We start from the raw sequence: 25,031 nt of genomic DNA on the forward strand, positions 1-25,031 counted from the left end.
AGCTTTAATTTGCATTTTTCTAATAATTAATGATTTAGAGCAATTTTTCATATTACTATGGATTGCTTTGATCTCCTCATCTGTAAATTGCCTGTGCATATCCTTTGACCATTTGTCAACTGGGGAATGGCTTTCTAAAAAAAATATGACTCAGTTCTTTGTATATTTTAGAAATGAGTCCTTTGTCAGAATCATTAGTTGTAAAGGTTGTTTCCCAGTTTACTACATTTTTTTTATCTTGGTTACAGTGATCTTATCTGTGCAAAAGCTTTTTAATTTAAAATTTAAAATTTAATTTAGTCTGTTTTTGGTGATGTTCTCTATTTCTTCCTTACTCATAAACTGCTCCCTTTCCATAGATTTTACAGGTAAACTAGTCCTTGATTTTCCAATTTGCTTATAGCTTTATGTTTAAATCCTGTATCCATTCAGATCATATCTTGGTAAAGGGTGTGAGGTGCTGGTCTAATCTAAATTTCTTTCATACTAACTTCCAGTTTTCCCAGCAGCTTTTATCAAAGTGAGAGTTTTTATCCCAATAGCTGGACTCTATGGATTTATCAAACAGCAGATTACTATAATCATTTCCTGCTATTGCACCTAGTCTGTTCCACTGGTCCATCACTCTATTTCTTAGCCAATACCAGACAGTTTTGATGACTGATGCTTATAATATAATTTTAGATCAGGTAGGGCTAAGTTCCCCTTCTTTTGCACTTTTTTCATTAATCCCTGGAAATTCTTGACTTTTTATTTCTCCATATGATTTTACTTACAACTTTTTCTAACTCATTAAAGTAATTTTTTGGGATTTTTATTGGTAGGGCACTAAACAGGTAGTTTAGCTTTGGTAGAATTGTCATTTTTATTATATTAGCTCTACCTATCCAGGAGCAGTTGATATTTACCCAGTTATTTAAATCTGATTTAATTTGTGTGAGAAGTGTTCTATAATTGTTTTCAAAAAGTTTCTGAGTCTGCCTTGGCAAATAGACTCCCAGGTATTTTATAATGTCTGAGGTTATTTTGAATGGGATTTCTCTTTCTAGCTCTTCCTGCTGTATCTTGCTAGACATATATAGAAAAGATGAGGACTTATGAGGGTTTATTTTATATCCTACAACTTTGCTAAAATTGCTAATTGTTTCCAGTAGATTTTTGGATGATTTCTTGGGATTCTCTAGGTAGACCATCATGTCATACGCAAAGAGTGAGAATTTTGTCTCTTCCTTCCCAATTCTAATTCCTTCAATTTCTTTTTCTTCTCTATTTGCTGAAGCTAACATTTCTAATATGATTTTGAATAGTAGTGATGATAATGGGCATCCTTGTTTTACCCCTGATCTTATTGGGAATGCCTCTAGACTCTCCCCTTGAATATAATGCTTGGTAGTTTTGTTTTTTGTTTTTTTAGATTTTTGAAGGCAATGGGGTTAAGTGGCTTGCCCAAGGCCACATGGCTAGGTAATCATTAAATGTCTGAGGTTAGATTTGAACCCAGGTACTCCTGACTCCAAAGCCAGTGCTCTATACACTGTGCCACCTAGCCGCCCCTGAATATAATGCTTGTTGATGGTTTCAGATAGATACTACTAATTATTCTAAGGAAGAGCCCATTTATTCCTACACTCTCTAGTGTTTTTAGCAGGAATGGGTGCTGTATTTTGTCAAAAGCTTTTTCAGTATCTATTGATATGATCATATAATTTGTGATAGTATACAGTTTTCTTAATATTGAACCAACTCTGCATTCCTGGGATAAATCCTACTTGATCATAATGTATTATCCCAATAATAACTTGTTGTAATCATTTTGCTAAGATTTTATTTAGATTTTTGCATCTATATCCACCAGGGAGATAGGTCTATAATTTTTTTCTCTGTTTTAACTCTTCTTGGTTTAGGTATCAGCACCGTATTGGTTTCATAGAAAGAGTTAGGCAGAGTTCTGTCTTCACCTATTTTTCCAAAGAGTTTATATAGAATTGGAAGCAATTATTCCTTAAATGTTTGGTAGAATTCACTTGTGAATCCATCAGGCCCTGGAGATTTTTTCTTAGGGAGTTCAATGATGGCTTGTTGAATTTCTTTTTCTGAGATAGGGTTGTTTAGGTATTTAATCTCCTCTTCATTTAATCTGGGCAACCTACATTTTTGTACATATTCATCCATTTCACTTAGATTGTCAAATTTATTGGCACAGAGTTGGGCAAAATAATTTCAAATTATTACTTTAATTTTCTCCTCATTGGTGGTGAGTTCACCCTTTTCATTTATGATACTAGCAATTTGGTTTTCTTCTTTCTTTTTTGTAACCAAATTGACCAGAGGATTACCAATTTTATTGTTTTTATCGTAAAACTTTTGTTTTATTTATTAATTCATTAGTTTTTTTGCTTTCAATTGTATTAATTTCTCCTTTAATTTTTAGAATTTCTAATTTGGTATTTAATTGGGGATTTTCAATTTGTTCTTTCTCTAATTTTTTTAGTTGCATATTTAATTAATTCTTTTCCTCTTTCTCTAATTTATTCATGTAAGCATTTAAAGATATAATATATCCCCTGACAGCTGCTTTGAGTGAATCCCATAGGTTTTGGTATGTTGCTTCATTATTGTCATTATCTAGGATAAAATGATTAATTCTTCCTATAATTTGTTTTTTGGTCCACTCATCCTTTAAAATGAGGTTATTCACTTTCCAATTGGTTCTGGGTCTATATCTCCTTGGCCCAGTATTGCATATGACTTTTATTTCATTGTGATCTCAGAAAGATGTATTCACCATTTCTGCCTTTCTGTAGTTGATCATTAGGTTTTTATGTCCTAGTACATGGTCAGTTTTTGTATAAGTTCCATGTACTGCAGAGAAAAAGGTATATTCCTTTCTATCCCCCTTCATTTTCCTCCATAAGTCTACCATATCTATTTTTTTTAACAATCTATTTACCTTCTTAACTTCTTTCCTGTTTATTTTATGATTCGATTTATCTAGCTCTTAGAGCAGGAGTTTGAGGTTGCTGTCCATGTCTTCCTGTAGTTATTTTAGCTTCTCTAAGAATTTGGATGCTATCCCATTGGGTACATATATATTCAGTATTGAAATCACTTTATTGTCTATGCTACCTTTTAGGAGGATAAAGTTTCCTTTCTTATCTCTTTTAACACTATCTATTTTTGAAGCTGCTTTGTCTGAGATAAGAATTGCTACCCCCTGCTTTTTTCACTTCAGCTGAAGCAAAATATATTTTGCTCCAACTTTTTACCTTTACTGTATATGTATCTCTCTGCTTCAAATGCAAGCAGCATATTGTAGGATTCTGTTTTTTAATCCACTCTGCTATCATTTATGTTTTAAGGGAGAGTTCATCCCATTCACATTCAAAGTTATGATTACTAATTCTTTTTTGCCCTCCATGCTATCTTCCCTCTGTTTGTATTTTCCCCTTCCCCCCCTTTATCCATATTCCCCAGGCTTTTGTTTCTGAATACCACCCCACTTCAGTATATTTGCCCTTCTATATCCCCCCTCCCCTTTCTTTCCCCCTTTCTCTTTTTCCCTTTTCCCTTCCCTTCCTTTTTGTAGTTCCCCTTGTTTCCCTCCCCCTCCCTTTCTCTGTCTCCCCCTCCCCTTTTCCCCTTTTAATACTTGAAAGGTCAGATGTTTTTTAAGTTAACTGAGTTGACTTTAAGCTAAGTCTGATAAGAAGATTCAGGTGTTTCTCATCTCCTCCTTTCTTCCCCTCTATTTCCATAGGTATTTTGTACCTCTTAGTGTAATGATATTTACCAAATTCAATCCCCTGCCTCCTCCTGTCTCCTTCCTGTTCCCCCTTTTAAGGAGGTAATGTTTTTAAAATCATTCTATCTGAGTCATTGAAAATTCTGTGTATCCATCACTTCTAGCTAAGTACATTCTATCTAATAGAGTTAAAATTCTTGAGAGTTATTAGTTTTTCTCCCAAGTGGGGTTATAGCCCATTTCATCCCATTGGATAACAGTATCATGGATAGGTCATGAATGTCCGTCACTTCTGGCTAGGTATATTCTCTCTGTTAGAGTTACAATTCTGAAGAGTTATGAGAATCTTTTTCCCCATGCTGGGGGAAACTTATTGGACAGCAGTTTTATTTTCTTTACTCCTCCCTTTTTTTAACTTTTTCATGTGTCACTTGAACCTCCTGTTTGATGTTCAAATTTTGTATTTAGTTCTGGTCTTTTAATCAGGAATTTTTAGAATTCTTCCATTTTGTTAAATGTCCACTGCGCCACCTAGCTGTCCTGAGTATGATAGATTTTTTAAACCTAAGTTTGAATATATCTTATTCCCTCACTGGGCCAAATCTATATAATAGAATTTATACAGTGTTCACACCCTTCCTTCTTTCCCTCTAAAATTATAAATCTTTGTGCTTCTTCACCTGGTGTTATTTATCACTCAGGTACTATTAATAAGGTATCATCAATCACAGCTTAATCAATTACTTGAGAAACTCAAAGTGTTGTCAAAGTACCATCACAGATTGATTTATTGACTATTTGATAAGCAGCATTGCCTCAAAGTCACTAAGTACATTCAGCTTTTCTGTCTCATTAGAAGTACACTTTTCAAGAGTCTTGAATTATATCAAATTATAATCATTTTTTCCTTGCCCCCTTTTCAAGTACCCTCCAATCCTCATGAGTCAAAATTTCATCCAAAGTCTAATCATTTCATGAACTATTTGTATCCCTTCCCCAAGTCTATTTTCTCTCACACTTTACCCTCCCCCTCCCAACCCGGGGTACTTACCCCCTTGTTAAATAAGGATTAACTCAACCCTGATTTAATTGACTTTAAGAATCTTAAAGGGCTCTAAGTACTGGGAGTCTCTGAAGGTTTCACTTCACAACTTTACAAATGATTGTAAGTTATGGGAGACACTGACTCAAGATCACCCAGTTTATGATGCCCTCATCAGAGAAAGTGCTAAGCTTTGTCAGCACAGTAGACAGTAGGTTCAAAGGATTCTGAGGCACTTAAGTTTAGAGTTAACACCCCTGTTTTTCATCTGGGCTTTTAGCCTCAAGCATAGTGATATCAGCTTGAAAGTCTTCAATGGAGAAATAAGACTCAACTAAGTCCATTTTTTTTTCAATTATTTTCAATGCTTTAATTATCCTAAGAGAAATAAAATTCTCAAGAGTTAGAAGTGTTATATATTCCCTTTTAGAGTTGTATGCAATTCAATGGTCTTGACTAACATTTGTTTTGTTTTGTTTTTTCCTTCCCCTTTTCCTTTACCTTTTTATGAATCTCTTGAGTTGTGTATTTGGCAATTGAATTCTCAGTTCAGTTCTGGTCTTTGTGTAAGGAAATTTTGGAAGTCCTCTATTTCATTGACCATTCCTCTTTTCATTCACCATTCCCCTAACAGTTTATGCTGAATTTTGCAGGATAGTAAATTCTTGGTTGTAATCCCAAATCCTTTGCCTTCCAACATAGGGTATTCCAGGTTCTCCGGTCCTTCAATGTTAAGGCTGATCAATTGATCAAATGATTAATCATCATTGGCTATCCCCCATGCTTGCAGTGTTTTGTCCTTTGAGAGTTCTGAAATTTGACTATATCAGCCCTTGGAGTTTTTATCTTGGGGTCTCTTTCTGGAGGGGTTCTCTGTATTCTTTAAGTGGTTATAGTGTCCTCCTGTTCTAGAAGATTAGGACAGTTTTCCCTAATAATTTCCTGCAGGATGTTTTCCGGATTCTTTTTTGATCTAAGCTTTCTGGTAATATGATGATTCCTATATTATCTCTCCTGGATCTATTTTCTAGGTTGTACATTCTTTCCTAAAAGGTACATTATGTTTTCTTTAATCTTTTTCAACCTTTTTCTTCTGTTTGATACAATCTTGTAGTCTCATAGATTCATGGGTTTCTATTTGTTCAATTCTAATTTTTAAAATTTTATTTTCTTCAATTACCTTCTTTGTTTCCTGCATGACTCCCATTTCTTTTTTCCATTTTTCTTTTTCCTCTCTTTTTTGGTTTTTAAATTCTTTTTAAGCCTTCTATGAGCTTTTGGATTTGAATTACAATTCATAGACTATTTTGAGACTTCCCCTGTGAGTGATTTTTCACCAATCTTTTTCTTCTGACATGGCATTGTTATCATCTTTATCTGCAAAGTAGTTTTTTATAGTGAGCACTCTTAACATTTTTGCTCATCTTTGTTGTTTTAGCTCTGCTCCTGGGGTAGAGGAAGTATAGATCCAAGCTTTTTTTTTTTTTTTTTTTTTGGCTGGGGCTAGGGTCTGTTCCCTAGCTTGTTGTTGGTCAGAATGTTACCTATGCAGTCCAGGCCTTGCCTTTTGCAGAGGTTTAATTCCTCCTTTTGTCCACATTCTGACTCAGCAGTAGTTTGTTCCCAACCCAGTCCTGTCTTTTGCCCTGGTGTTCCAGGGTTCAGACTTTGTTTAGGATTGGGATCCTTCTTGCTGGCTTGCCACCTAGTTGCTGGAACCTCTTGTTAAGCTATTGGGATCTGGACTGCACTGTGACTAAAAGCTTTCCACTAGCTTCCCCACTCTCCTGCCTTCAGGACTTTACATTCCCTTTCCCCGCAAAGAGACAGACCTTCACTGAAGATCCTCCATGATGTCTACTGTTGAAAACTTCTCTAGATCTTCTCTTTTTCTTGGTAGAATCTGTAGTTTGAATGTCAGTTCAGAGGCTTCATTTATCTTTGGTAGGGGAAAGCCCTGGGAGCATGTTAGTTTCATGCCACCATCTTGGCTCTCTCTATAGGTCCTCTTGATCCTATCATCTTCGGATTCTCCAACAAACTAGCCTCTCTATTCTCTCTACTTTCTCCTTTTATCTTTAATTTCATAATATTTACTAGTTCCCTATGTGCTGCCTACAAATATATCCATGTCTTCCTCAATCCTAAAAAAAACAAAAAACTTTAATCTTTCCATTCTTGCTGCCTATTATTCTATGTATTTCTTTTCTCCATCATTGATAAATTCCTTGAGAGAGCATTTAGTGCCTTCACTTCCTCTTCATTTAATCTCTTCCAAATTTCCTGCAATCTGACCTCTGATTTCATCATTCATGTAAACTTGACCTCTCAAAAGTTACCTGTGACTTCTTAGATGTCAGATGACATAACTTTTCCTCAGTTCTCATTCTTCTTTATCTCTCTGCAGCAACTGATATTAATGACTTTCTTCCCTTGGATTTTCTCTCTCCCTCTAGGTTTTATCTCAAAATTCCTTATGCTTGTTGCTGCACCTTCTGTCTCCATGATTTTTCAGTGGATATCCCCCATGCTTATAAAGCTTTGCCCCTTCACCTTTAACTCTTGGTTTCCCTAGGTACCTTAAAGACTCAAATGAAGTCCTATTTTCTTTAAAAGAATTTTTGAATTTCTCTCTCCTACACCCAGCATATCTTAGATTATTTTCCATCTACTTTGTATACACACATATACATAAATATATTTATCTCAATTGTATGTAATTATTTGCATGTTTTCTCTCCCATTTTTACCTATCCTTTTTTTCTATCTTCTGCACTTAACACAATATGGGTACTTGGAAAGAGCTTAGTAAATATATATTGAACAATTGATTAATGTTTTCCATATGGTTCTCCCATACTGAGCCCTGGTCTTGGCCTCCAACTTTTCCCCTATACTGTTTTCTCTGACCTCTTTTTGAGTCCCCTTTTATCAGTGATCTTCTACATCCTCAGTCTTTTTTGTTGATGATTTGCCAATACCCAAATGATAATTCTCAGCAAAATCTTGTTATGATGAATCACTTAAGAGAAAAGTTTTGGCAACTTCTTCTTGAAAAAGCTATCCTGAATGAACATATGACCTATGGAGGCCCTCTACAATTTGCAGGATTTCACAATCTTGCTCCTTTGTTCTTGCCACCCAGCTTTTCCGTGAATGGATTCTGATTGATGGCAGACCAATTTTTTAACTATTATCCATTTAGTTTTGATGATTGGTTTTGGAGTCTATGTCTATGCTTTGTTTCTTGTGGTCTAGACACTCATTTTGTTCTAATGTCTGTAGTTTATTCTCACTGTTGTTAATAAAGACTGGCATGTTCTTCTAATCTTGGGTTCCTATAATTGCATCTCTCTAGGATCCTTGCCTTGGTTTCAATTTCATGCTTGCTCATCTCCAGGAAATAGATCTCTGCCTGCCTTTCTCAATAATATGCCTGTCTCTAACATATTAACACTTACGAAAGCACAAAACCCATTCATTCTGCTTAACTGGTTTTAATGCCCCAGGCTCCAAATCTAATGTGTTCCATTAATCTTTCATTGTGATCAGTTCAATTCAACAAATGTTTGTGAAATGCCCATCATGTATAATGGGCACTATGCCAAGGGATAGAAATACAAAGACATAACAATTTGTTCCCTGAAATTATTTTCTCTTGCGGGGATATAATATGTATATAAGTCCTTGTCAAATGCTTACTATGAGCCAGGTATTGTGGTAAGTATAGGGAATACAAAGAAAAGCAAAAACACCTTCTCTGATCATGAAATCTCACTTCTAATGAAAAAGAAGCCATAAGCCATAGGATATGTAATATAAATGGGAGGTAATGTCAGAGGGTTGGAGGAAAATGAGGAAAAGAGGTGTGAGAAAGGCCTCCTATAGATAGATAGATGTTGAGATTTGTGCTAAGTCTTGAAGTAGTTGTTTGAAGGAGGAACATTTCACATATGTGGGACAGCCATGGAAAAAGGAGTGAAGTCAGGAGATGGATTGTAATTCAAGGCACAGTGTTGCTGGATTGAAGAGTTTGAGTATGTGGGGGGCGGGGAAGAGGGGAAATAGAAGGAGTAAAGTATAATAAGCCCAGAAGGTGGGAGGGGACTAGGTTGTGAAGGTCTTTAAAAGATCAATAGAAAATTTTATATTTGATCCTGGAGGTAATAGGGAACTATTGGAATTTATTGAAGAGGGGGTTGATATGGTTAGATCTGTATATTAGAAATATACCAAAAAATGAAAATTACAGAGAAAGAGAGCACTAATACATGGAAGGGGGTGGTGTATATAATCAGGAGACTTTATAGAGAGGATAATATCTAATCACCCTTGTTAGTTGAAGCAATTGATGCAAATGACTTGCCCAGAGTCCTAGAGCTAGACAGTGTCTGAGGCTAGGTTTGAATTCATGTCCTCCTTACTCCAGGGCTGGGGTCCCTCTCCACTGCTTCATGTGTATCTAGCTGCTTCATGGCAAATACTTTGCTCAAATGATCTAAGATGGAGAGTTGCAGTGGCAGAAAAACCAAAGCTTTGAATTCCTGAGAGAGAAATGCAGTGGAATGAAATATTTGGAAAGTTATGTGGCAACCAGAATTTAGAGGGCTTTAAATACTAGGATAAAGAGTTTATATTTTATCCTGTGGTACTAGGAAGTCGCTACAAGTTTTTGGGGAGAGATTCCTTGTAGAACCTACATTTAGGAAACACAATTTTGATAGTTGTGTGGAATATGAATTAGAGGGGAGAGTTAAGTTCAAAATTTCTGACGCTTAAATTCAGCCTGTATTTTTGGAATTTGCTTTAAAAAAATGTTGGTCAGGGTAGCTAGGTGGCACAGTGGAGAGAGCATTGGCCCTGGAGTCAGGAGGACCCAAGTTCAAATCCAGCCTCAGACACTTAATAATTGCCTAGCTGTGTGACTTTGGGTAAGTTACTGAACCCCATTGCCTTGCAAAAACAACAATAAAAAAAGTTGGTCAATCCCAGCTTGAGTCTTGATCTTTGGATCCAATTTAATTACATGGACTTTGTAATAATAGTCTCTTGTCCTTGAGGCTTATATAACAATGATGAGGATGATGGCAAAATAGGTTTAGGCAGGAGAGCCTAAAATATTTTCAAAGTGCTTTGCAAATATTGTTTTGTCCTCAAAATAATCCAGGAAAGTTATTACTATTATTGTCATCTTCATTTTGTTTAATGAGAAAATTGAGGCACCTAGAGGTTTATTGACATATTCAGGCTCACACAGCTAGTAAGTATCTAAGGCTGGATTGAAACTTAAATCTTCCAGACTCCCCATTCAGTGTTCTATCCAATGTATCACTTAGAGGTCAAATGCTTATATGACACATACCCTTTTTTGATTCTCAGCAACCACAACAAATAATCCCTTTTCCTTTCCAGAACTGTAATAATTTTCATCAACCTTATGAGGTTACTGGCTGAATTCCAAATTCCAGCTGAATAAGTCATTGTATATGTCTCAGTCCTGATTGTGGTATTGAAAATTATTATATTAGGTTAAAAGATTCTTAGAAAACAGAGCAATTTAGAGGTGTTAGTACTGCTACTGTTCAAATTTGATTTTTTTTTGCACTATGATAATTGCTGAGAAATGTATGAAGGTACCTGAAAAATACAAAATTGTTTTGATTTGTTACTATTATTTAAAATGTGTCATACTCTCAATTATTTAGTGCAAAGATGTATTAGATCGGCATATCTATGTGACAAATGTTGGTTCAAAAGTTTGAACAATTGAATATTAAATATCAATTTCCTATGTACTCTTAGAAATTTAGAATATGAACCTTATATTCAGGGCTTGGTTTTAGTTGGTTTGTTTTAAGAAAGCATTATACTTAAAATGATTAGTTCTAACATTCTACCATTTAACAATAATCTAACATGGATAATTTTTCTTAAAAAATGTCAGGAAGAAAAATCATTGGAATGCCAAATCAAGAGGAAATGGATGCAATGATTCCAAAAAATTATTCCGAATTGGTGGGAGTCATCTTCACAAATAATTTCTCCTATGAGTTGAAGTTTAATTGGGGATATAGGACACCTATTATGAAGGAACATTTAGACCACTCAGGTGACTTTCTCATTAGAAAATAATATTGATCTTTTATATGTGATGTGACATTATCTTATGAATTATAGATAAGCATATATGATTAAAAACTATAGTATTAACATGAAAGTATAATATTAATTTAATTCTTAATTCAAATATGATGCTTCTTGTCTAAAGCAAAATATTTCTAACTTCATATATTGTTTTTTAAAAACTATAATTTTTATTACATTTTCTTTTTATTAGCAACTTAACAGATACCAACAAAATAGTACAATATATTGTACAATATATTGAAACTGTGAATACTTTTGTATATTTTTAAGATCTATATTTAATAATGAAACATCTGCTTTTCTGTCTCATTCTGAACATATTTCTATTTCTTTTTTTGCTGTTCTTTTTTGAATCATTACCACTATCTCTGCCCATCATCTCTGCCAAACCATATAACTCGCATACCCTTCTTCACATAAGCAATGTGTCTAATCCATAAAATGAGTCTCTATACTATTTCTACCTTGTCTTTGAAAATATTTTTCTCTCTGTATTTTTTGAGACAATTATTGGATATGTGTCTTTTTGAAAAAAGTAAAAGGATTTCACTCCCTGTAGTGATTAGTTGTGCTTTTCTTCTTCCTCTTAAAGCTCACTGTTTTGAGATGTTTGGAGAAATCACATGTTCCCTTACAAGCTACTGGGAAAGAGGTTTTGTTGCTTTTCAAGCTGCCATCAATGCTGCCATAATAGAAGTAAGTGCATAATTAAAAGCAACTAGTGATTAATAGAAATTAATAATATCAGAGGTGCTGATGTTTTGGTACAATAACAGTAATAGCTAGGTAGTTATATGACACCTACTTTGTGTCAGTCATAATGCTAAGCATTTTACAATTCTAATATTAATAACCCTCTTGGGTTAGGTGATATTTTTATTTCCCCCTGCCTTTTATTTTTGCAAGGCAGTGGTGACTTGCCCTAGAGAATTAAGTGAATGAGGTCAAATTTGAACTCATGTCCTCTTGATTCTAGGTCCAGTGCTCTATCTTCTGTGCCACTTAGTTGCCCCCTTATCCCCCTTTTTTACAAGAAAGGCAAGTGACTTGCTTAAGGTCACTCAGCTAGAATGTGATGGATGTGACATTTAACTAGTCTTCTAGACTCCAGGTCCTATGATCTATGCATTATGGCGCCACCTTGCTGCCTGACTATAAAGTAGAAGGGCATACTAATTATTGAATCAGCAGAACTGGTTTAGGATCAAAGGATCATAGATTTTGAACTGGAAAAAATATATTCTGCTTCTTTCATTCTTTTTAAAAATTTTATTTATTTATGGTAATGGGGTTAAGTGATTTGCCCAAGGTCATACAGCTAGGCAATTATTAAGTCTCTGAGGCCAGATTCATCTCTTTTATTTTACAGATGAGGAAACTAAGGCCATGAGAGATTAAATTAATTGCTGAAAGAAGCTAGTAAATATTTAACAACTAAATCTTAAAGGAAAAAAAGTTACTTTGATACCTTTAAGTTCATTCTTGATTATTGATATTTTTCTCTATCACTTTCCTAAGTCTAAAAAATCAACCACAGCATCAACTTGAACCCTGAATGGTTCTGAGATGTAAATGTTCACATTGAAAATATAACAATCAATTCAGGTTGGAGCCAGCTTTAACTCATTCTCGAGCTGAGATCACATAGGTAGTAAGTGGTTGAGGTGGGATTTGACCCAGGGTTCTTTGACTTGATAGGCCATTGAGCTTTTCATTGTACCATGGTGTCTCTCATTTCACTTAGGCCACTTACTGCCTATGTGACCTTTGGAAGGTCCCTTAAAACCTCTGAGCCTCAGTTCCTAATCAGTGACTAGAAGGAACTGGAGTGATTGATTTCCTCTAAGGTCTCAATCAGATTTAAAAAATAGTATTTTATTTTTCCAATTATATAAAAAAACAATTTTTTAAAAAAGATTTTGCAAGGCAAATGGGGTTAAGTGGCTTGCCCAAGGCCACATAGCTAGGTAATTGTTAAGTGTCTGAGGTCAGATTTGAACTCAGGTACTCCTGACTCCAGGGCTGGTGCTTTATCCACTGTGCCACCTAGATGCCCCTAGAAAGACAATTTTTAACCTTCATTTTTACAAGTTTTCAAATTTCAAATTTTTCTTCCTCCCTCCCTCCCTTCCCATCTTCCTAAAGTAGTCAGAAATATGATCAAACATTCAACCAAATCTTTACCTACAATCCTATGATATGCATAAATGACCTGATATTTAAGAAATATAATATGTATGTAACTATTGAAGATAGAATTAAAAGGTTATGCAATTTCTTGCTATCTGCTACTGTTCAATATAATGATTTTTTGAATTTAAATTCTAATTTAGATTGCTACAAATCATTCAGTGATGGATATGCTCATGGCGGTATCTGGTATAAATATGAAGACATTACCTTTTATTGCCCAAGGAGGATTTCTAAATGAGATCTTTATTTTCTTCTGTATAATTTCTTTTTCACCATTGATATATTTTGCATCATTCAATATTACAAGAGACAGGAAAAACATTAAAGAATGGATGACAATGATGGGTCTTCAAAGTTCAGCATTCTGGTAAATTAATCACTTTATATATGAGTGGCACAAATGATTAAAGTATAAAAACCTGGTCATTTCCAAAACTAGAGTTCTTTGCTAACTGGGACACCTTGCTAAGCCCTAGGCAGGCAAAGAAAAGGAAAAGATGGTCTCTGCTCTCAAGGAGCTCAGAATCTAGTGGGAAAGTCAATCTGAAAACAACTAAATACAAGCATATATATATATATATATATATGTATATATATATACATATATATATATATATATATATATATATGCAGTAGAAATTGGAAATCACCCACAGAGGGAGGGCATTATAATTAAGGGAGGGGGTTTGAAAAAGGTTTCCTGTAGAAAGTAGGATTTTATGGGAATATAACATATTGTTATAGATTATATTAAATTTTTTTGTTATTGTTGTAATAGAATATCATTAATTTCATCTTATTCTATTTGGTAATTCTTCATATGTTCCTATCTTTGGATTAGGTGGCTCTCACAGTTGTTTTCTGTGTTAGAATCAAGAAATGATAATAGAATTTTTCTCTGTTTTTTCGAGGTTAAAAAAGAATGCAAAGTTTATATCATAGTTTCTGAAAATATGGGGAAGTCAAGTCCATATTAAAGGGACAGACTAGGAAACTGAATGCTTTCATCAACTTAAGCCCTTGGAGGCTAAGGCAGCCAGATTTCTCTTTCAGTTGTCCCTACTCCAGAACCTTGCCACCACCAGTCATCCTAATCTATGCCTTGCCAGTGGACTCTGATGATTCTGAAGATGAGGGTGAGGCTGATGCCTCACAGCTCTGCTTTCCTGGCTCTAAGTAAATTGCTCTATGTGTTACCTTCTGGCTACTTCTAGTCTTACCCCTTCAGACTTAGAGAGATTAAATGACTTTGCCGGGTATCACACAGGCAATAAAGGATTTGAATTCAGATCCAACTCCAAAATTAGTGTTCTTTATGTTGTTATCTCTAAAAAAGATAATAGCAGAGCATTAAATATCACAATATTGAAACAGTTTTAATAGACAACATTTTTGGATCAGGTTAAGCATATAAGTTAACTCCTATACATACTGGTTCCAATTTCCACATTTCCTCTCTTAGAAGTTTTTCTGTCTCCCTAGGGTTTCCTCCAGGAAGATTTAGAACCTATGAGTTTTTCTATTTATTTCCAGGAAAAAAAATTAGCTCTCTAGAGAGAGGTTGTATTGATCTATGTCTGTGGGAAAGAGTCAGGAGCACAATCTGGCTTGTTCAGATCACAACGAGAATGATTCCCTGATGATGTCTGACTCTAGGCTCTTCTAGTTCAAAGCATGCTCAGAGCTCTATGTAAGATTTTTCTTCTCATGAGGGAAGATTATTTCCATAGAAAAAAGTCAATCCATGACAGATATTATTGGTGTATAGGGAATTTCCAGTTCAAAGAGAAACTACCTCCAGCATGACAGGTCATCATCTTTTCTGAACTCTATATATTCTTTTTTTTTTTTTTGGTTTTTGCAAGGCAAATGGGGTTAAGTGGCTTGCCCAAGGCCACACAGCTAGGTAATTATTAAGTGTCTAAGACCGGATTTGAACCCAGTTACTGCTGACTCCAAGGCCGGTGCTTTATCCAGTACGCCACCTAGCTGCCCTACTCTATATATTCTTAGAGCTGCCTAGGGTTAAGTGACTTCCTCAGGATCACAGAGCCAGTATACCTCAGAGGGGCCCTGCACCCATGTCTTTCTGATTCTGTATCAAGTTTTCTATTCACTTCTATTCTCAGATCTTCTTGTATTCAGAAGTGGTGACTAATTTTTCAAGAAAACTGATAGGTAACATAAAGGAGGAAAATTTTCTCAGGATCCTGGCATCCTCTTCCTTTATCTGTTAATCTTTTTGTACAAATATGGGAAGAAAAGGAGACCCTGAAGAACATGAGGTGCCACATCTGGTTTTACAATTTATGAATGGTCATATGTAGCAAAATGGTGAAGAGAGAACAAAATGCAGTCACTATATAATCTTCTAGAAATTAATTTTCAACAACTATAAAATGAAGGAATTGGATCAGGCCAGAGTTTCTTAATCTGTTTTTTTTTTTGCATGGATACATTTTCTAATATGGCAAATTCTATTTCTCATACTTCTTTTAAAGCAGAAAATTAAAATGTAGATTTATGAAAGAAACCATATATGTTGGAATGGAGTTATCAAAATTTTTTTAAAATTAAGAATACAGGTTAAAAATTTCTGGATTACATGATTTCTGATGTTTTTTCCATTCAAAAGTGATGATCTTAATACTTCTGTTCAGGTCTAAGATCTATGATTTCGTGAAAAACAAAATTTAAAAAAATTATGCACAGATGGAAAATAAGACCTTTTAGCATAGGTTAGAAAAAAAAATGGATTGTTGAGTTCTTTGTCTCATATTAACAGCAGGCAAATAGTTTTCACAAGAAGAGAGGAGATGTCTATATCCTCAGAGGAATTAGTAAAACAAGCTTAGGTCAAAAGGGTAAAGATTCTGGCTAGCTATAGGAAAAAAATGTTTCTACTAGTAAGGGAGATTATGAAACTATTTCTGGCAATTTTCAAGAGGAAAATTATTTATCTGTCCTTAATAACTAGGTAGAGTTATTTGATGGAAAGTAGGAATATGTGGTTAATATCTATTATTCTATGTTTCACTGGCATATAGAATTTTGGAATAATGGCATGTTTTTGCCTTAGGCTTTCCTGGGGTTTGCTATATGCCGGCTACATCTTTATTATGACCATATTTATGGCACTTGTGACATCTACTCATCTTGTCGTCATGACTGGCTACTTTGTGTTATTCATCCTTTTTTTCCTATATGGTTTGTCTATGGTAAGTTGTTGAATTACATATTTCTTTCCCTCCTTCAGAGTCAATTATTTGAGTGAATGTTAGCATCCACATAGACTGAAGGAACTCAAGTTCCTTCTTTTTTTTTTTAACTGGACATAATTGTTACAAGAATAATGATGAATCAACTTGAGATATGAGCTGCTTCAATTCTCTGTTCACTAGTTTTTCCACATTCTTTTAGAAATATAGTAATCAAAAAAAGCACAAAATATATTTCGAAGCATATGACAAAGGAATATTATTTTAGATTACTTAAAGCATTTCATTAATGTATTGCATTATATTAACTTGGCTTATAAGAAATCATGTTGACTTTTTTCCATATTGTAATTCTAATAATGACACATATACTTGTAGTTAAAAAATGATTACTATTTCTGATTAAAAAGACTCAATAAACTATTGCTTAGTGGATAGACTGCTTGACACAATCAGAAGAACTTCAAGGGAGAAAGATTCCATAGTTATAAAAACCTGTTTTTGCTTGTCCTTTATTTTATTTATTTATTTATTTTTTGCAAGGCAATGGGGTTAAGTGTGGCTTGCCCAAGGCCACACAGCTAGGTAATTATTAAGTGATTGAGGCCGCATTTGAACTCAGGTACTCCTGACTCCAGGGCCAGTGCTCTATCCACTGCGCCACCTAGCTGCCCCTGTCCTTTATTTTTGAAGAGGACCATAACATCCAGGAGGTGATGCCATGACATGCAAGTGAATTGGATTCAAGTGCATCCTGGAGGGCTTTGCAAAGTCACCAGTCTCACTTTTCCTTCCAGAACCATCTGGGTCCAGTGTTAAGATATAGATTAGGATGACTGTAGATGGTCTTGGATGCAGTTGGAGACCACGGCCTTTTTAAGATTTTTCCCATGTCTCAATTTGTCTGAGCAAAACCCATTCAGTAATTAAACCTAGGCAAAAATGGCCTCTTTAACGTAGTTTAAAAAAATCAGTCCAAGGGGGAAGACCCTCAGGGTTTCTGGTCGAAACAGAAGAAATTACTATTTACATTAATTCTGAACCAATCTGGTCCTAAACAATGACCAAGTGGGACTTGGCCTAGGATCTGTTGTTGATCAATTTCTGAGAGCCAGAATGATTTGGGTTTAAGTCATTGTCCTTAAAAAAGAAATCTAGCCAGTAAATTCCAAGATATCTTATGAGATTTCAGCAATCAAAATTTACAACCCTTTGAGAACACCAACAGATAAAAGTATGATTCTCTATATTTGTAGCAATAGAGAGAGGCCTCCACATGTAGGGAAAGAACCAAAGAGTAGTGAGGCCTACCTGCTTCAGGTTGTTATTGTCTGGCTCCAAGGGAAGCAGAATAGATGTCACTAATCTCTTCTCCCTATTCTTCTCCAAGAGACTTTAATTTTGGGGAATTTGGGGTCACAACTCTATTCTTAGAATGTGAAGGTGCTGGACTAGGATTATATCTTCTCCTACCTTAAATATTACTATTTGGAGTATGATCAGGTTCCATCTAACCTCTTTTTGATTTGTCATTTGGGGGAATGACTACAAGTTCTATATCGAAGGATTGACTTCTTTCCCAAATACTAACTCTACAATAAATGTACATCATGAATAGTAAAGAAACACATAGCAAAACAGGAATCAGGGAAGGTATATTTAGGAGAAAATGCACCAGGCCACATATAATGAAGGAACTTTCCCACTGAGAAGATAACTCTGCTTAACCCAGAGAGAAGGTGATGAATCTCACCCAGGGGGATATTCCCTAAAGTCTTAGAGTGGTAAGCTGGATATATGAACATGATGGAGACTGCTTGTTCCTCTTCCCAGAGATGTCTTCTTATGTCTTCCCAAAGTATTTTTCATCAGCAACCTGAAATGATCTAGGCCATTTCAATCTCATCCCCTGTCCCTAAACTGGAAGCCAGAAACGCCTGAAGCAACTGGACTTGAAGTTTGAAGATTCCCAAAAGGGGACTAGCACTGAAGAGCTCCAAAGGGGAACTTCCCAAGACTGGAGCTCTCTTGCCAACCCTTTTCTATTCCTTACTCAGGGCTTTGTGACAAGTACTACATGTTAATTTTGTAATACAAAGATCCTTAGTACATTATATTACTCCATTGCTATCCGAAGACCAAATTTGCAAATAAGGCTATTCTCTTTCAGATTGCTTTTGCTTTCCTTCTATGTGTGTTGATAAAGAAGCCTCTGCTAACTGGACTAATCGCCTTCCTCCTTACTGTGTTTTGGGGATGTTTGGGATTTACTACATTATACAAGCAACTCCCTGCCTCTTTGGAATGGATTTTATGTCTTCTCAGCCCTTTTGCCTTTAGTGCTGGAATGGTGCGGGTAAGTCTATATGAATTGAGAGATGTCTTCATGCTAAAGGTTTCAATACCTGACAATTTCCATGCTCGGCCTTCTAAACAATAATATTTTCCAGCCAATGCTATTCTGACTTTGCTCAAATAATGAGATTATATAATACTAAGCAGGTTGTAGTCTATACCAGTAGTTCTCAGACTTTTTTTGCAATAGTGAACTTTGCTATAAAAATGGAATAATTAAATTGGCAACATTAAAGGGAGTCAATACATTTGTACATGGGCAGTTTCCCTTTATTAAAATAAGTAGTTTTTTTGAGTTCTTTAGAAGTTCAAGGTCTGTTGTTTTGAAGTTAGTACATATATGTAATAAGCAAGGTTTTTTTTTTGTGTGTGTGATATTATACTTGCCATAAATTTTGTATTAAACCAAATTATTTAAAACTTCCTTTTTTCTGAGATAATATAGTATCTAAAATTTTATGACAAAACTCATAGCCCCTGGCTACAATGTGTCTTGTATGCACATACTCGATTAAAAGAAAAGTTTCACAGCTGAGGCAACTGAGGCAGGCAGAGGTGAAATGAATTGCCCAGGTTCAGGTTTATACTCCTTTTCTTGACTCCCATACACTCTGTCACTAGTTGCCTAAATTATTACATATTATATTATATTATATTATTGCCTATATTAGTCTGTTAATGCAAGCTGGAGGATACTTTTAGTAATAAATGCAATTAGTGATGGGATTAAAATAAATTAAAATCCAATGCTCTGCCCTTATGATCAATTTAAGTATACAAAAAATATGCCAAAAGCTAGTTTAATATTTCATGCATTTAATACTCAAATAAGCACAATAAAAGAGGTTCACAAAACTAGATTATGTTCTGTTACTTACAGTAAGCAAACATATCCTCACTGAGCAAAAACAGCCACGTGACCAGCAGCCAATGTTGAAACATATATAGAACCAAAGCTCATTCTACCTATTCTAACTTTTTTTTATTTCTATTTCCTTAACTTACCAAAATGGGCAATATGATAATCCTTGAAATCTATATTCCTATTGATTCATTGTGTCCCAGTTTCCTATTGATTGCACCATTCAGGGAACACCAGCACTCTCATATTAACTTGGGGAAATTTTAGGTGTAACACAAAGAGGGAAACAAATGATAGATTGTCCTCCCCTGGTTGTTTGGAACTTATTCTCTTTACAGTATTTGTTTGTTTACTGAAGTAATAAAAATGAAGGAGTTAAAATATAATGTTTCATCAAGGGTATAATGAATTTTAAGAAATGAATAAATAAATATTACAAGCATAGTAGGGTCAATTTTTTTTAACTTGAGGATGGAATGAACATTACAACAGGCACTTAGAAAACAGTTGTTGAGCAGATGAAGAATAAAAAAGAATAAGGAATGTAAATTTATGATTTTCACAAATTAGAGAGAACCCTGATTAAAAGTGGCAATTTAACAACCAGTTCCTGAACTCAACATAAAATTAAGTATCAGTTCACCAGTGTAAACTGGCTGGATCTCACCACTGAATTCAACCAGTCTTGTTTTCTTGTCCTCTGCTAGTCTAACAGGTAGGCAATCTCTTAATCTATCAATATTTAACCAATTGAGAGAGATGTGGTATGTTGTTTGACCACCAGATGCTCCAGATCTGTGTGAGCAGATCTCACATTTCCAGTCTTTTGATCAGTGAAGGACTAAAGTATACTAAGTCAAATGTAAATCAATGGATTTGGTTTATAACTTACCCTCAAACAGCACACACCTAAACACCACACCCACCCACAAGCACACACACACACACACACACACACACACACACACACACACACACACGAAAATAAGAGAGAGAAAAAAAAAGAAAACTCTTCCTAGGGCCTTGAAGTTTTATCCCTGCTTCCCTCAGTTATAGGATTTGATAGATTTCTATCAATGGCTGTTATTTTTTTCTTATACAATCAAGTATCAAAAGGAACATAAAAAGACAAAGCTTCAAATAGTAGGAGGTAATACTGTTGCAGCCTTGGGTTAATTTTTCTGTTTCCTCTCCAACAAACCCCCACCCACCCACCCACACATATACACATTTCTCCCAGCTGGTCTGGGAATATTGGAAAGGAAATGGATTGAAAAGATTAAAAAAAAAAAGCAAAAGCCCAGCAGGAGTTTACTCAGCACTGCTCTGAAACATCAGGGGGAGAAAGAAACTCTGGCCTGGAGCTTTCCTAGTTGTCATCATAACAGCAATGCTATTGAAAGTGCCCCAGGTAGCTCTCAGTTTGCTCTTCCCAGCACAGTGCATCTGTTCCAGATGTTGTCTATTTCTGTGTCCTCAGATCCTTGATTCCTCTGCTTCCTCCAGTTCATGACAAGTCCATGACTAGCCTTACAAAGTGATTTTATTTCCATTCTTACTCTGCTCTCTTCTGCTTGCACTCCCAGGGATAATGCACCCCTGTCTTGCTTTTTGCCACATGGTAGGAAAAACAAGAGTCTGGTTGCAAGCTTCCCTTAAAAAAATTTAAAAGCCCACGAAAACTCTGTGTGAGTCTCTCCAAGAGCAAAGAATATAAAAACCTGAGAATGCTTAAAAGTATATGCCCAACACACATTTCTTAGCTTAATTATGTCTCCTTGATCCCTTTACCAAAACCTTTCTGGGAGGTTTTAGAAAGCATGGCTATATTTTGAATTCCTAAGGGATGATGTCCTGCCATTTGTGTGAGGTTATCACAATGAGAACAAAGGCAAAGAAAAAAGAAAAGCAAAGCCACCAGTAAGGATAGTTAAAGGGTCCCTCATTATGAAAGTTACCAGAACCAGTCCATAAAATTAGCTAAAAAATAGATTATTGTTAAAACTGGGAGGGGATTAGGAGCAGAACTGTTAAAATAGCATACTGTTTCCCTTAGTTTCCAGGTGGGATCTTGGATAAAAACCTCCTTTCCAAACTTTCTTCAGAAAAGAGTAGATTGGGTAGTGGGTTTCTTTGGGAATGTTTCTAATGATTATTTGTTCCAATTAAATGTGTTTTTTTTTAACCCCTACATTCAATTCCCATGAGTTCCAGGGTCAGTCTTTAGGCTCCTTCCCTCTTTGCCCTATTTCCTCTGAGTCTAGTGTTGACCTTTTAGGGCAGTTATAACCTATATTAACTGCTACCCATAGGAACTTTACCCCCTTTGGAAAAATTTCACTCTTGCTATTTTTCTTTAGCAGGCATACCTCAGAGGGAGGATTTGGGGGTTTGGGGGGCAATGCTCAGAAAGTAAGAGATTTGCCTCCCTCCTTTTTATTTAGAGTAAGTCAGAATGAGTCAATTAAGATGAGCATAGAAAGGCTGTGATCTCTTTCCCAGATATTTCATATCTTCTCTGTTTCCCCACTCCCAACATACCTATCTCTCAAATGTTCATATTTCTACTGAAGGTACAACCTTCTTCCTAGTCACTCAAACCACACTGGTGTCATCACTATAGTCACCACCAAGCTTTGGTGCTATTTTTGATCTTCACACACATAATCAGTTGTTAAATCTTGATATTTTTATGTCCACAACATCTCCAAAGTCCAACTTCTTCACTCTGCTCATTTACACACCATTCTAATTCAGGATCTCTTCACCTGCCACTTGGATTATTACATTAGTTTCCAAATTGGTCTCTTTGCTTCAAGTCTGTCTCTCCTTTAAACCACTCTCCCTCAGAACTGCTAAAGTGATTTTCCTTAAAGGTCAAATTTGATCATATCACCTCTATACTCAGTGAAATTCAATAACTCTCTATTGATCTTGGGATCATATATTATATTATTATCTTATTCTTTTAAAATATCTATTTTATGTATGTATTAAATATTTATGATCCAATAAAGTATATATATATGATTTATTAGAAAAAGTAAATATATAAATATTGCATGTACACACTCTGAACTTTTATTTTTGACTGATGGTGTGTGTGAACAAAAAAGTTTGGGTTACCCAGTTTCACAATGGAATGGGGACTAAAACCACAATCACTTAGAAATATTCCATGATGATGGGGGCAATAGTATGATGGAAAATGAATTACACTAATGTTTTAAACTAAAACCCAAACTGCATAGTTAAAATTAAACTTGATAAATGCCCAAGATAGATGGTACTTACATTTGCAATAATCACTAGAAAAGTCAATAATAGACTATTAGTTAAATTATTTCAGAAGTTTTTATTTTCTCCTGTGTATTTGAAATGCTGACTGTGAATTAGGGTTACTAACAATGAAAAGTTCATTTGAAGTGATCAGTGAAATTGATTGTAAAACCAAACTCTAATTCCTACTAGAATTTTGATAATCTGTTCTGCTCTTTAAATTTTGTTGTTTGTTTTGCTTTCAGATTATCCTTCTGGATTATGATTTAAGAGGTGTTTCATTTCCTGATCCTTCAGGAGATTCATATCTAATCCTAGGAATATTTTTCATATTGTTTTTTGATATTCTTTTCTATTTGGCACTGACATTGTATTTTGAGAAAATCTTGCCTAGTAAGTATGAAGCAATTTAATTGAAATTAATTTCAAAACTTTCTTTCAAAATATTTTCTGAAAATTTGATGTTCATTGCAGTGGGATGTTAATATCATAGATAGGATGATTTCTTGATTTAGAAGTTTCTCAGCCTGCCTTTGCAGGTAGACTCCCAGGTATTTTATATTGTGTGAAGTCACTTTGAATAGGATTTCTCTTTCTAGCTCTTCCTGCTGTATCTTGCTAGTCATATATAGAAAAGTTAGGATTTATGACTTTATTTTATGTCCTGTGACTTTGCTAAAGTTGCTAATTATTTCTAGTAGTTTTTTTAGATGATTTTTTGGGGATCCTCAAGGTATATCATCATGTCATCCATAAAGAGTGAGAATTTTGTCTCTTCCTTCCAAATTCTAATTCCTTCAATTTTTTTTCTTCTCTTGTTGCTGAAGCTAACATTTCTAATACAATATCAAATAGTAGTGGTGATAATGGGCATCCTTGTTTCACATCTCATCTTATTGGAAATGACTCTAGCCTATCCCCAACAAGCATATGAGGCTTGTTGATGGTTTCAGATAGATACTTCTTATTATTCTAAGGAACAATCCATTTATTCTTGCACTCTATAGTGTTTTTAGCAGGAATGGGTGCTGTATTTTGTCAAAAGCTTTTCAGCATCTATTGATATAATCATATGATTTCTGATAGCAACAGTTTTTCCTAATATTGAACCAACCCTCTGGGATAAATCCTACTTGGTAATAATGTATTATCCTAGTGATAGCTTGTAATCATTTTGCTAAGACTTTAAGATTTTTGCATTTATATTCATCAGGGAGATAGGTCTTCCTTTGTTTTAACTCTTCCTGGTTTAGGTATCAGCACCATATTGGTGTCATAGCAACAGTTAGGCAGAATTCCATCTTCACCTATTTTTCCAAAGACTTTATATAGAATTGTAACCAATTGTTCCTTAAATGTTTGATAGAATTCACTTGTGAATCCATCTGGCCCTGGAGATTTTTTCTTAAGGAGTTCAATAATGGCTTGTTGAATTTCTTTTTCTGAGATAGAGTTGTTTAGGTATTTAATCTCCTCTTCATTTAACCTGGACAACTTATATTTTTGTAAACATTCATCCATTTCACTTAGATTATCTAATTTATTGGCATAGAGTTGGGCAAAATAATTCCTGAATTATTACTTTAATATCCTCCTCATTGGTGGTGAGTTCATCTTTTTCATTTATGATACAAGCAATTTGGTTTTCTTCTTTCTTTTTTTGATTTAAAATTGGCCAGAGGTTTGTCAATATTATTGGATTTTTTGTAACACCAACTCTTGGTTTTATTTATTAGTTTAATAGTTTTTTGTTTTTGATTTTATCAATTTCTCCTTTAATTTTTAGAATTTCTAATTTGGAATTTAATTGAGAATTTTGAATTTGCTCTTTCTCTAATTTTTTAGTTGCATATTTAGTTCATTGATTTCCTCTTTCTCTAATTTATTCATGTAAGCATTTAAAGATATAATATATCCCCTGACAGCCACCTTGAATGAATCCCATATCTTTTGGTATGTTGTTTCATTATTGTCATTATCTAGGATGAAATTATTAATTCTTTCTACAATTTTCTATTTGATCCTCATTCTTTAAAATGAAATTATTCAGTTTCCAGTTAGTTTTGGGTCCCTGGCCCAATATTGCATATGATTTTTATTGCATTATGATCTGATGTATTCATTGAGATGAGATGTATTCAATGAGATGTATTCATTATTTCTGCCTTTCTGCAATTTATTATTAGGTTTTTA

At 34.7% G+C, this 25,031-nt stretch overlaps 1 protein-coding gene and 1 long non-coding RNA gene across 2 annotated transcripts in view; one reads left to right on the top strand and one right to left on the bottom strand.

The window, feature by feature from the left end:
* LOC141514160 (uncharacterized) overlaps positions 1 to 25,031 on the bottom strand; it is a 130,415-nt gene that overhangs the window by 63,800 nt on the left and 41,584 nt on the right. The gene's annotated exons all lie outside the window — the stretch shown is intronic.
* Positions 1 to 25,031, top strand: part of LOC141514159 (ATP-binding cassette sub-family A member 10-like) — a 143,584-nt gene that overhangs the window by 10,351 nt on the left and 108,202 nt on the right. Inside the window, exons 4-9 of the mRNA XM_074224700.1 lie at positions 10,729 to 10,893; positions 11,524 to 11,627; positions 13,265 to 13,491; positions 16,204 to 16,342; positions 18,513 to 18,698; positions 23,084 to 23,231. Coding sequence (XP_074080801.1) covers positions 10,729 to 10,893; positions 11,524 to 11,627; positions 13,265 to 13,491; positions 16,204 to 16,342; positions 18,513 to 18,698; positions 23,084 to 23,231 — 969 coding nt within the window. The remainder of the gene's footprint in view (positions 1 to 10,728; positions 10,894 to 11,523; positions 11,628 to 13,264; positions 13,492 to 16,203; positions 16,343 to 18,512; positions 18,699 to 23,083; positions 23,232 to 25,031) is intronic.

Source organism: Macrotis lagotis, chromosome 2 (assembly GCF_037893015.1).
Source record: "Macrotis lagotis isolate mMagLag1 chromosome 2, bilby.v1.9.chrom.fasta, whole genome shotgun sequence".
Taxonomy (NCBI): Eukaryota; Metazoa; Chordata; class Mammalia; order Peramelemorphia; family Peramelidae; genus Macrotis; species Macrotis lagotis.